The 13,739-nt window shown below is 36.6% G+C and overlaps 1 protein-coding gene across 1 annotated transcript in view; it reads left to right on the top strand.

Annotated features, from left to right (window-relative positions):
- Positions 1-13,739, top strand: part of CSMD1 (CUB and Sushi multiple domains 1) — a 1,845,645-nt gene that overhangs the window by 1,296,630 nt on the left and 535,276 nt on the right. The window contains exon 12 of the mRNA XM_067558441.1: positions 7,411-7,523. Coding sequence (XP_067414542.1) covers positions 7,411-7,523 — 113 coding nt within the window. The remainder of the gene's footprint in view (positions 1-7,410; positions 7,524-13,739) is intronic.

Here is a 13,739-nt window from a genome sequence, read left to right as displayed (position 1 = left end):
AAGGCTTCCTGAGGGTACAGCCTCCATTCTAAGTTGTGAACATTAAATACTCCTCTCCCCCAATTGCTAGTTTGATGACTTTTTTACCTTTATAAGTAAATGTACTACCATTGTTTCTGGCCTTGCCTTGCTCAATATACCCTGGAGACACAGTCAAGCAGGTGAAACAATATTCCTTTGTCTAAAACAGGTGGGCTTCTGCACTGGTTGCCAAATACAATTTAAGAACATATTTCCAGCAGTACACAACTAAACTTCTTTATATACCAGCTGTACATACATCATGCAATAGTATTAATGACCGGCATTTTAACGGTTTGCATATGAGACCTTTTAGACATAGATGATAAGAGTGATTTGGGACAACGAGTGTGTCAGGCCTGATGGGAGTTCTGGTATTTTGTGCCCTTTGCCAGTTGGCACTGAGGGGCTCTCTGGGTCACAACCATGAATGAATATGAATATCAGAAAACATTGGTGTTAAAAAAAATACTGGGGGGAGGGGGAGGAAAATGATTATGACAACACAGGCACTTTATTTACTATGCACAATGTTTATTATAGGCAGAGCTGTCAGGAACAGCTGCCTAATACCTTCCATCACAAGATCCTGTGTTAAGCTGCTTAGAACTTTGCCTGATTTTAAGGGTTGAGGCTGAAAATTTCCACATCAGGGGTCTGCCACAGGCTGAATGTTTTGGGAAAGTTTAATCAAAAACAGTTCAGCCATTCTGAGAATGATTTGAGGAAAATTTATGATGTTTTGGTAATATTAAAATGTGGTATATAAGTTTCATTAAGAAGGTTTGGAGCAGCAACTTAAAATAGTGTGTTTGGGGTGGGGGTGGGGAGTGGGGATTATTCAGAAGTGGGAATTGTCATTTACTGTCCCCATGAAAGTCCATTCAAATATGGGCAAGTTATGAGCCGCTGACTATCTTTGTTTTACATATTCAATAGATGCTGGCAGCTAAATTCTCTGAAGATTCCATTTGCAACAAGCATGTTGCAGCCTAGGGCTGCAGGAACTGGGGAGAACTTTTCTTGTGATGTCTCCTCCCTTTTGCTAGAAGCCAGGGTATGGCCAGGCACCAGGCCTGAGACTGGAGAGAGGCTCTCTCCTGTGCTTTTAATTTGTCATAAATTGAACGAACATATTGGCCTGCAGTGCTTTTACACTTTTTCTTGGGACTATTCCTTCCAGAACTCTTGTATGTGTTTTATTAAATTTGAGTTTCATACTAATGTACTAATTCTGCCACGTCATTAATTTTTTTCTGACTTCATTGATATAGAATGATTAATTTTAATTGTTTGCTTTGTGCAAGCAGTATGAAATCTGGAGTCAATGACCCAAACCCCAGCACTTTGTCATCTATTTGAAAAAAGGAATAATGTCTTCATGTATTAGTTTTCCATAAAATAAAAAAAAAAAAAAAAAAAAAAAAACAGTTTTCTGCACTTGAATTCATAAAACTGCTATAAGGATTACCTTCTATGTTCCATGACAAATATATTTTTATATACTCCCTGATTCTTTTCTTCTCTTCATGCACAATTTAGAAAATTAATGGAGATTACGAAACAATCTCAACCTCCCAATAGTTAAAGAACAGCCAAGCTTTTTTTTTTTTTTTTTCCTGCATGTAGCTGGGAATCACATTTTAGTTTGCCTTTGCAATAACTTAATTAATCTTATTTGTGTAGTGTTAAGAAAACATGAAAGTGAGAAGAGTATGTTTTGTTTTTTTTTGTTGCTGGTTTGTTTTTTAGGGAGTCTAGGATGTGGAGGGAAAGGATTTTTAGTGGTGGTGGAGTATTTCATTTTTCATGTAGTGATTAGTTGGTACAATGAGAATTCAAGTGGAAGTACAGAGCCAAGCTGAATTGAGGCTATCTAGTGACACTAGCACCAGCAGCAAAACTTCAGATTGTTAGCACACCAGATGGGTGCAATTAAGTATACAAATAGCTTAGGTCATTTGTCACCTGTGAAGAATAGAGCGCTACTGTCAAACTCTGTCTGCCACTGTACAAGAGGAAGAATACCTGCACGATCAATGAAAGGTCAGTCAGTCCAAGAGGGAAAAAATGCTTTAATGTATTGAGAACTCATGAAACGGCTGTGGCTCAGTTCTGGTAGAAAATTTTACTTCATACTGTAGTTTAGTACTGCTGGGGTAGGGGTCATTGACTATAAAATTTTGCTCACTTTATAAAAATTGAGCTTCAGTTTGCCTAATTTTTTTTATAAAATCCCCAAGAATATACAGTTATTAAATACTTATTAAACATAGTACATAATAGAAGAATTAATAATGGAAGATTAATATTACAATGGCAGCTGAAGGCCCTCAGTCAGGATTGGATCCTCATTATTCTACGTGCTGGACAAATAGTAGACATAGCACTTGCTCCAAATAGTCTAATTAAAGAGCAGATCCAACAAGAGTAGCAAACAATAGGAGGGAAGTGGGGAAGGAAGCATCAGGATAAGAATAGGAATATCATATGGCTATATAGCATAAAAATATTTCTTACATGGAGTTTATTTCCCTCCTGCACTAGTCATACCATAGAATTAATTTTCTCCTCTTTGTTAACAGCCATTAGCAGTAATGAGAACTCAAAGGAAAGGATCAAACTTCTTGTTGTATATTGCAGGCAATGATTTCTGGTTGGTTAGTACCTTCTGTGGGATCCTGCTAGATGAAAAGTGGCATACAGTGGATTTTTACAAAGTTATTTATTCCTTGCCATAGTAAGGTAAATCTTACAGTATCTGGATGATGAAAAATTCAACTTCTGAAGATTTCTTTATTTAGATTCATTCTGCCATTAATGGCACAAGCAAGCTGAAACGTTAAGGGTGAAGAGTAGTTGAGGGAAAAAATACCCTCATTTAGTCAAATCTGGAAATTTGGTTTTGACTCTTTTGGGGTACAGTGGAAGAGCTACGGCAGGGAATGGAGAGGCACTTCTGCTACCATTGTTGCTGATTTAGGATGCACTGAGGGAAAAGGAGGAGAAGAAGAAACAGAAAAGTTGGAGGAAAAATAGAGATGATGATGGTAAGAGAAGAAATTAAAGTTCTAGTAGAATTTGATTCCCAAATGAAAACTAGATGGGAACATTCTACTTTTAGAACATTTGTTAAAAGAGACTGGTTAGTGCCAGTAGAAGTGTTATCTATCCTTTTGTTACAATACAAAATATAAGGAAGAGGTATTTTTAAAAACATTTAGTGAGGGGAGCTGGGCTTTTGTCTCGTTTCTCAATTTCTGTCATATATTGAGAAGGCGATAGAAAAGTATTATGGTGTCATTTTAAAGAATGCCATGCTTTTATTTGGCTTTCTGAGTCCATTTCTTATGGGCTTTGCTTAACACAACTGCTGAAATTGCATAGGTCCAGTGATAATAAAAAGAAATAGTTACAAATAGTCCATGTAATGACTTACATATGCAGAGACAGCAAACACTAGCTTTATTTAACCTAAACATAAACAGTTATAGGAGACTTGGGTGAAATAGAGTAAATTATTAGTTTTCTTTCTATTTTATAACTTTCTAAATCTTTCTATGCAATATCAGTGCTACTCTGTGGAATTAATGGCTGCAATAGAGATCAAATGGAAAAGAGAGATGAGCCAAAGCTGGAACATCAGATTTCAACATATTGAATTTCCAATATATTTATTTTTAATTCTTCAAAACTAATACTAAGGTTTTGGTACATGTTGGTAGTAAAATTAAAAGGGTTTCTTTTTCTGTGCTGTTTGGATTCAGCCAAAACATAAGAGTCACAAAAGATACTGGCCCAAGAATGCTCTTCAGACCAGCCGATGATGTGAGATTTCTGCCATTTTGTACTAAAATATCAGCAGTAGAGCTTGCAGGTCTTTAGAGTAGTCTTATTTAACTTGGACTCCTGTTCTGACTGAATCCTAAATCTCAATTTTTAGCATCTTCCATATCACAAACACCACTTCCTTGAATCCTCTAAGTTAAGATAGTTTTTTCAAGAGAGATTATTATATATTAAGTTACCCAAGGAATTCATTGTCTCAGGAGGTCATTGGATAAAATATTCTCTGGATTTTTAAAGGGGTCAGTTACGTCCTCACCATTAAATAAGAGTTGAAACTGGACATTCTAAAATAAGGGCAATCAAATCTTATGCTTCAGGGTGTAAACCAGTCATTATAGGTGGTCAAGATACATTTTCCCCTAATTTGCAGCATTATGAAATGAGATAATATCATTCTTGGGTTATTTTCCCCAAATCTTGCTTTGAAGCATCAGATATTGGTCTGTGCTGGAGAAAGGATACCAGACTTGATGTACAGTTCACAGCATCAGTAAAAAAAATCCTATGTTGTTATGTCTGAATCTACTGAATTTACAAGAGGCACAATTTACAGCAAGACAAATTTACTGTTGTTGTTCTTTTGGAGGTGCTAATCCACGTTTCCTATTGCTTTGTACATACAGTTTTGAGTTCATTCTGCTTTCAGTGTGTAAAATAATTCCTTTCACTAACTGCCAAGAAGTGTTATTGCAGATGCATCTATGTTCTAGATTGATGATTATAAGGATTTTTTTTCACAATAACTTTCCAAATTCTTTGTCTATCAGAGTGTTGTGTATAGGGCCTCAGCCAAAGCCCAACCATATTTACCTTTAAAGTAAACATTTTCCAAATAAAAAGATTTATTATTTCATTTTATTTACTATACATTTGACACATCTGCTAGTTTATTGGGGGTTCTCTGTCTCTGGGCGAATTATGCTGTGAGGAACAGACTAATCACTCTCCAGATCAGGGCTGAACCTTCGATAAATTCCTCTACTTCCCCCAGACTAACAGGATGTTGCCAATCCCCCCATATTTACACTTTAATAAATACAGAAAATTCAGTTGATTTAAATTGCATTTCTGAATCAGCTCTTTCTCTGGACTGTTCTGATATGAGAAGGTTAAAGATATTTTCTCTCCTTGGAAGTCAGAACAGTTCTGCCATCAGGCAGTTTCTCAAAATGGCTGACAAGCGGAAAAAAGCTTTGAGGCTGGAGTAGCACCTTAGGGGTTAGGCAGTGTTCTGCATTGTATTCTCTTCCCCATCTCTGTGTTCAGGGGAATTTAAAAAAAATAAAAGCCCTAAACCATCTCAACAATTATTTTTCTGCATGCCCCTATGAGGTCAAATAATCTGGAGAATATTAGCAAAAGAGTTGTCATAATGCACAAGGAGAGAGACGATCTCTGGAAAGTTAACATTGATGGTACAGGTAAGGGAAAAGTTGTGGAAATTTGAAACCCAGTGCCCAAGGATGCCACAGACAATGCCAAATATTGCAGGGTCCTCAACCCAGCCTATAATTTTGTAGGTACATTTTTACTTCCTCAGTTAATTGCCAGCACAAATAGTGCTGTTTTAGATGACAGTCTGCCTGATTTGCCTGCAAAATCAGAGATCTAAATGTTTAAATGTTAGAATATTCCACCTACAAGCGCTCATCTGCAGATAATGACATGCATAAAATTAGAAGTCATTTTAAAAATAATCAGGCACAAAATGTTTTTTTAAAGCTATATAACAAATGTACTGGGGGAAACTTTGAAGGGCATTTGAGTTTTTGCCTAATTTCAGTTGATTTATTTAGCTTTTTATTCAGTTTTTGTTATGCTTCCCATGTAAATTTGCTGAAGTTCCTTTATTCCACATGTAATTTTGGATGTTCTAATAATTAATATCCCAATGGAGTAAAAATCAAGTAATCAAGAAACTGGTCAAAAATAGATTTATTTAGTTGCTTTAGCATGGTCTTTTTCACAAATTGTAAATGATTTTTTTGGTTTTGTTTTTTTTTGGAGTTTCTTTTATAAATAAGTTCATTATTAATTGTTCAATTAATGGTTTTAAAGAACTTATTTGAGCTATGGATTGTTTGTGAATAATTCAGGCTGGCTGTTTAGTTCTGTTTCTGGCTGACGTGAATTTTGATTCTAAATTAAATATATCTCAGCCTATGGACCTAAATTTACTGTCATATGAACAAAATTGTATTGTTTGCTGAAAAGCAAATAGTACAGAAGTGTGAACAGACTGAATCAAAACCAAGTTTTAAGTTAGCAAACAGCTCATGTGTATTCATCCAATCTGTATACAATATACTATATTTTAATATTGACCTTCATTTAAACCTCTACAGTGATATATAGGGGTCAAATCTAGGCCTGGCATAGACAGGGACATTTCCACTGAAATCAATTTTAGCCATTGTGTTTTCAAAATAAGTTTTTTCAATGGGGACTCCCATTGAAAATCTACCTCTGCCATTCCAAAAATACAAAATAAAATATAATAAAATAAAAATATGTTTTGGTGCAACTTGGAGGGACTGTTTTTTTCCCCCTCCCCTGGTTGATTATTAAGAATTTGCCATTATTCTCCATATTTATCTGTTCACCATTTTTATATTTTATGACTATTTAGATAATTGCCTAAATAAGAGTTTAGTTAATTAAGATTTACTAAGCAAAAGCTATTTGTGACTGTAGTTCAGTTTCACTAGTATTTTTTCCTCATTCCAATTCTGAAGTCTTTGGTTTTAACTCTGCAATGAAAGTGCTTTTTGATATGCAGTCTTCCCTGTTTTGAGAAGAATTTTAGTTCCTTACAGGATATTTGCAGTTTTTGTTGTTACTTTGACATGTTCAAGACTGTAGATATGTGTAATAATTTATTGAAAAACTGCACATCATGCCACAAAAATTCATTGTTTTACTTATTGTATGTTGCATTAAAGCAGTTGCCAATAAGGAGTCTACATTTTCTATCAGTTATTACACATTCCTCTCTGAAATATGAGTTATTTCCTAAAAATAGAGACTAGTGTAAATTAACTATTGCCATGTAAATTGTAAATGTGGACTTTTTATTGGGATCAACTACATATCACAAAACTTGGTAGAGGGATTCCATTCTGTTCTATATACATTCTTATGACCATATGCACTGTAAATGAAGTCCCACATTTTAAATACTGCATGATAGAAACACACTTAAATTCTAAACTATTATATTGAACTTATCTCTTATACATTTGTTCACATCTTCAAACCATTAGTTAATTTACAATTCATGTAATAATAGATTTACTAAAACAGGGTATTATTCATTGTTAGATGAATAGATAATTCACTATGGAAAGCTTCTTGTTAAGAAGACTCTATTTTATTCTAGGCTATGTACAATATGTTAATGCTAGAAGAAGCCCTTTGATCAGAACAGTAGGATAATGTAATGTAATTGTTTAGATATCATTTTAACATCAAATATATTTTTTTGTTAATTTACGTCACTCATACATCTAGAAATAACATTGTGGTTTATCCTATCTGCAGACTTACTGGCTCTAGTGTCCCTGACCTTATTGTGAGCATGAGCAACCAGATGTGGCTACATTTACAATCTGATGACAGCATTGGCTCACCTGGATTCAAAGCTGTCTATCAAGGTATGAACCAAATTAAATTAATTCATTTACTTTCATAATCTAGGATCCTTTGATACGCACCAAAGTATATACATATATGTATTTATATATACCTTAAACAAATGTTTGTTTTGTATAAAAAGGCAGCCTGGCAGTGCTAGGCCAATGAACTAGTGACTAGTGGACGGGTGGCACCAGCCGACTCCTGATGGGGAGGCTGAAGTAGGACAGATAGAAAATTGGATGGGTTGTGTCTCTCCTCACCACAAGGCCCTGCCCCCTGTCCAGGGAAGAAGCTGGAGCCGGGCACTGCTTGCAGGTGGTGAAAGCTAGCCGGGTAGGGAGATCCAGCTCCAAGATCAGCAGAGCCCTCTGGGGCAGTGACCATGGCAGTACGTCCCAGGACCTGGGCCAGAGAAGGTCAGTCTGGGCTGCTGTCAGGACCCTCCACCTGCCCTGGACGGCACACCCTGGCAGGCGGGAACACAGGCCATGGACTACTCTTGCGCACCCCAGCCCTCTGCCCAGGCTTACTTCTCTTTTCTGTCTTCAGAGCTGGGCAGTTGGAGGGGGGCAAATTTTGGCGTAGCAATAGCCCCCACAAGCCCCTCTCTAGTGCCATCCTTTGCTAGTGTTAAGCAATGCCTCACTGGAAATGTTGGTTCAGAATGGGGTGGTTATAAAAGTGAAAGCTTTCATACTTGTGTAGCTTAAAAGTGAACAGAACCTGTAGATCTACATCACCTTTGAAAATCAGGACACTATTATTTAGGTTCCTAATTATTAATTAATTAATGGAATTAATTGCTTAACTCTGGATACCCAAGTTTGCACATCTTGGTTAGTATTACCAGCTTTCAAGAGAGAGTTGGGATGGGTATAGCATTCGTATTATTTTTATATACCATAGATGATCTTCTTAGATTTAACAAAATATATATAGTGATATAAGCCACAGAATGAATGTATTGATTGTGGCTGGCAATGAAAGAAGGGCCAGCATAGAAAGGAGAAAAATATGGTCCAGAATAAAGAAGTTAGCTTCTTAGCTAAATTTATGCTGTTACTACCTCAAGCAATAAGGGTCTTGTAACATAAGCCTGTATAATTATCTGTTTATGAACTTTGCATTAATACCAGACTATGAGGTGATGTTACAGGTTGTTACACTCTGGCCAAAAATATATAATCTGGTATTAATATACAGAAGTATTATTTCAAACTGAACACTTTTTTATGATAAACTGCTCAAACTCTGCAGCTTATAATGGATCTTGTATATTTAAAAGTGGTATAATGTCTGATTTATTTTAGTTCACCTTAAGGAAAAGAGACAGTTACTGGTATCATTAGTGATTTCTTTAAGAGAAGCATTCTCAGAATGTCAAGCAAATAGTTCCTATCTAATAGTTACTTTGTCAAATTTATTTTTAAGAACTTTTCAAGCTCTTATCCTAGCCAGCCTTTAGCCATTTAAAAAGGATCACTGGATTTCTTCTTGAAGCTGTATACTCCCACTAATGGTATGTGATGCTCTGGTGCCAGGTAGCACTGGGAACTCTTTGAAAACTAATGCACATTTGGACTACATAACTGACCTCTCATAACACCACATTTTTGAAGCCAAGTTTACAAGAGTTCATATGGGCTCCAGCATCCTCTGTTTCTTCATTTCTGCAGCTAGTTCCAGGTGTGAGGTCTTTAGTTTTTTCCCAGATTTTTCTTTTTTATTATTAATATTGTTAGTAGTGTTAATAATATTCAAATACATTTAGGCTGTTTAAAAAAAAAAAAAAAAAAAAAGGTTTGGTTAAGTTTGAGTTATTGCTTGGTTAGATTTCCAGACCTGCTTTGTTTGGTTCCATGATGTTGTGTTTAATATATAGACCCAAAGAACCAGAAAAATAGTTTGGATTTAAGTGGTGTCTTATATTCTTTGGTCTTTCCATGATCAGGTGCATACAACTGCTGTCTACTATGACTTTTGGAGGAAAATTCATTAGATCACAGTTATACCTCAAGTCTGAAAGGACAGGCAGACTGAACACCAGTTTTTGTTAAATATAGAGTCCGTATGAGCCAGACTCTCAGACCTGTCATTGAATCAGGGTCCTGTTCTTGGGTAGAACCAGATTAGGCCCTCATCTGCCTTGAAACCTTCTTTGAAGCTGAAGGATCATCACAGGATATAATTTATCAGGTCCCTAGGGTTACTCCAGCACTGTGGAAGTTGGGTCCATTGTCTGACTCTGTTGTTGTTAGGGCAACCTCCATGCTGAGAGATCTAATGGTTCCTGATCCTGCCTGGAAACAACACTAGTGTGTCTGACATGGTTTCCTCTGTGCCAGAGGCAGCCTTGATACTGGGAAATCCTTCATCTCTGCACTAACCTCTCCTGACTCCTTTTTGATAACCCCTATTTTAATCCATGAATGAGGTGACAATATTGACAGGAACTTCCCTTAACATCTTAGTTCTGAGAAGACCATAAGAGGCCAGCTGAGAAGCCTGTTCTTTTTCATCTCTTTCAATGGGGTCTGGATGTAATTCCCTTTTCTTCTTTCATTACCACCATTTGTGAAACCACTCCCCTCTCTTCACCATTGGTCAGCATTCATGACAACTTGTCTGACTTGGATGATGCTAAAGCAAGGGCCGTTGTCAATTCATCTGCTATAGAGCAAAAAGCGTGGGTGTCTTCTGTTTCTCTTGATCACACTGTCATTCCTTCATCTGTGTCACTTTTTGACAACTACAAACCATTTCTGAAATGGTTGGTTTCGATAGCTGATACACACAATTCAGGAAGAGACTCATTGTTTCTTTGGAGTTCAAAGAAAAGGAGATGATAACCTTTTCCATCAATGAAGAGCGGTCGCATGTTTCTAGAGATTCCACACCTAACCCAGAATCTGCATCTATATCATCTGGGCAACTGATATCTTGTATCAGCTGCAACAGCAGAGAATTTTGTTCTTCCTTACACATCTGACTTCCTTACACATCCTTACTTCTTCTCTGCTCTTGCTGGTTAGTGACAAATCTGAGATTTTCATGGTTGGTTGCTCTTCTCTATCTAACAAAAGCTTTGAAGAGAAAAGAGTAATTTTCAAATACATTGAGTATTCTTGTTAATTATCTGGTCACTGAGGTCCAAAATCAGTTCTAGCTGTTGGACTGGCACCATCTCTTCTTTGATAAGCAAAATAAGTGGTCATCATTTCTGAAGGCCACATAATTTCTAAATGTATCCTCCTTATATTGTATGGTACTTCAGATATGTCTGCATGAACTGTGGCATTTGATATCACTCTCCACCATGGTTTAAGTCTCCTAGCCAGTCTGTAGTGATTTAAAGCAAAATGGAAATATAAGTTTGATGTTGAGGCTTTTTAATATACATATATATAATATATATATATATATATATCAAGACACCTATATTAGGATCTGCAGAAGATGGAGGAGAGACTAAGTTTACTGCTCTGTTGCTGGAGTTCACCCAAACTAGTTAAAGAGAAGGAATTCTGCTTCCTTAATTTTCAGCAATTTATGTTTTTTTACTTCAACTACTACTATTACTACCACTACTACTACAAAAGGCTCAACCGCAGTTGCAACAAAATAGGAAAGTTAAGGGGAGACATTTTAAGCAGAGATTTGCTTAAAGCATTGTTCAGCTGTGCATTAAACTTGTGCACCTAATCTGCTCAGCACTTTCCTGAGGACATAATCCTGACCTCTATTTCACTTATCTCCATTTCTTCACATTCCTTTGCATACCGTTTTGTCTGTTCCCCTGTGGCATGAAATAGAATTATTACAGATTCTTGGGTGTTGAAGATTATACAGTGTGAATACATGGTCCATTTTACTCACAATGGAAATAGCAGCTCTACTCAAAAACGGATTTCCTTCTGGCCTTGGGATCTATGACTGTATTAAGGTTAGCAGTCGAAGGGCATAGCAAAAGGATTTTTGTTGATAATTCCTCAACCCCCACCAAAAAAGATGAGTGATACTTCCTCAGCCCATGAAGAACATGAAAAAGTTAAATAGTTACATGAAAAAGTTAAATTTCACATTCTGATTTTACCTCACTTTTCTTTCCCTGTGAGACTGGTTCCAGGTTCCTTACCTAGAGAGGTGCATTTTTACATCAGTATCTGCCTAGTTTATCAAATATATCTTTATTTCTTTTGGGGTTACAGCCACAGCTACTGTATAAGCTTGTTCTTTGGTTTTACTGCAGCTCTAAAGTTGTTCCCCATAGCTGTGGTAATAATGGCTGCATTGCTCAGACATCAGGGAATACACTGTAACACTGATAAGGTTATCCCTAAACCTTCTGATTCAAAAAGATGCTCTTACTCTACATCTCAATCCTGAGTTACTCTGTCTGATCATTGGATGTTAATAATATCTTGATTTAACATGCCCTGTGTAGATTCAGTTGATATTGTTACAATCCATGGAAATATCTAGTTTGAACTGATTCCCAGAAATGTAAAAGTCTTCTTTGATGGCAGCATATAACCTGTTTTTATTGTCTGCTCCAATGTCATCAGTTTTGGACTGTTTATTGGAAGTCTCTCAGCTTCTCCTTGTCATTGATCAAAGACACATCTCTGCCACCTTCTTTTTGACAAGTGTAAAATCTTCACTACACTGTCAGAAGAGTCTTCAAAGATTCTGCTTAACGTCTTTCCATCAGTCAAAGAAACTGTTCTAGCATAGAATCTCATTTTAGTGGTGACAAAATTAATTGATTGCCCACTTTGAACATTTAGGGGACTTCCCTTTACTTTACTTGTCACCGAAAACAGCCTTTTTGATCACAGTTACCTCTGAGAGAAAAGTGAATTGCAGACTTTGATGGTTGATCTTTCCATCACTATATTCCACAGGGACAAAGCTGCCTGCATCCTTATTTGAAATTTTTACCAGAAAGAGTGTCAGAGTTTAACTTAAATCAGACCATAAATCTTCAAGTTTTCTTTCCAAAACATCAAGATCTCCCAGGTGAATCTTGGTTCCATAATCTAGAAATTAAGAGGAATTCAAGGATCTATGTGGATAGAACTAAGGTATTTAGGAAGTCTCTCTGATAATCTGTAGTTTATAAAGAACAATGTAAAGGGAAATATCATTTCTGCCCCAAGCCTTTCTGAGTGGTTTAGATTATGTATTCAAACACATTATAGTTTATGTAAGGTACCAATGCATGATAGATTTACAGTTCATTCTACTAGGCCCTGGGTGATATTCAGGCTTGCCTTCACAACATTTTCATATCAGAAATATGTATTGCTGCTACACAGAATACTGTGCCCATTCTTATTCAACACTTCTTTCTCAGTTTGGCACCCAGAGTTGATGCTAGCTTTGAGAAGGCAGTTGTGCAGTCTGTTTAATTAGAACTCTCCAGTCCATCTTCCTGGTGGTTCTACTTTTAGCTAAACTTTCACAAATGTCTCTTCAAAGAAGAAAAATATAACCAATAACTGGTTCTTCAAGAGAGTTGCCTCTACATATTTCTGCTATCTGCCCAGATTTCCCTTTTCTTCCAGGTTATACTCTCCCAAGGTTCTGGGGCTTAAAGTTTGGAACTGATGTGGTAGATAGGATAGATGGATGGATGTGAGAGAGGACAACTCAACCCCATATGCCCTCAGGTCCAAATATCTGGTGTCTTATGTAGTTCCAAAATACATTGCTTTTCTAAAAGGTTTCTTAAGCTCACTTAAATTACAGAGCAGCATCTCACACATGTGACTATGTAGTGGAATGGCTCCTCAGAGAACTGTGGTTGTTGGTAACTGTTTAAACACATAGGAATAATGTTGGTCCCATATCACAGCATCTGATGTAACCTGTGGCATAGAAGTTATAAAAGGAAACACTGAAATTGGTGTTGACATGCTCACTCAGAAGGGCTGATGGAAGCTTTGTGTATTATAAAAAGGATTAATAAATAGTTGTATTGATATTGCTTTGCAGTAGCATAATCAGGTGGCATGCATTAAAATGACAAAAGTTCCAAAGGGGTAGCCATATTAGGCTGTATAGAAAAAACAATGAGTCCTGTAGCACCTTAAAGACTAACAAATTTCTGTGGGCATAAGTTTTTGTGGGCTGCAACCTATGTCATGCATCTGACGAAGTGGGTTGCAGCCCATGAAAGCTTATGCCCACAGAAATTTGTTAGTCTTTAAGGTGCTACAGGACTCTCATTA

This window comes from Emydura macquarii, unplaced genomic scaffold, assembly GCF_026122565.2.
Source record: "Emydura macquarii macquarii isolate MOO-44397 ecotype Brisbane River unplaced genomic scaffold, CSIRO-AGI_Emac_v2 contig_2063, whole genome shotgun sequence".
In the NCBI taxonomy this organism is placed as follows: domain Eukaryota; kingdom Metazoa; phylum Chordata; order Testudines; family Chelidae; genus Emydura; species Emydura macquarii.
This window is presented reverse-complemented; position numbering and strand designations above follow the sequence as displayed.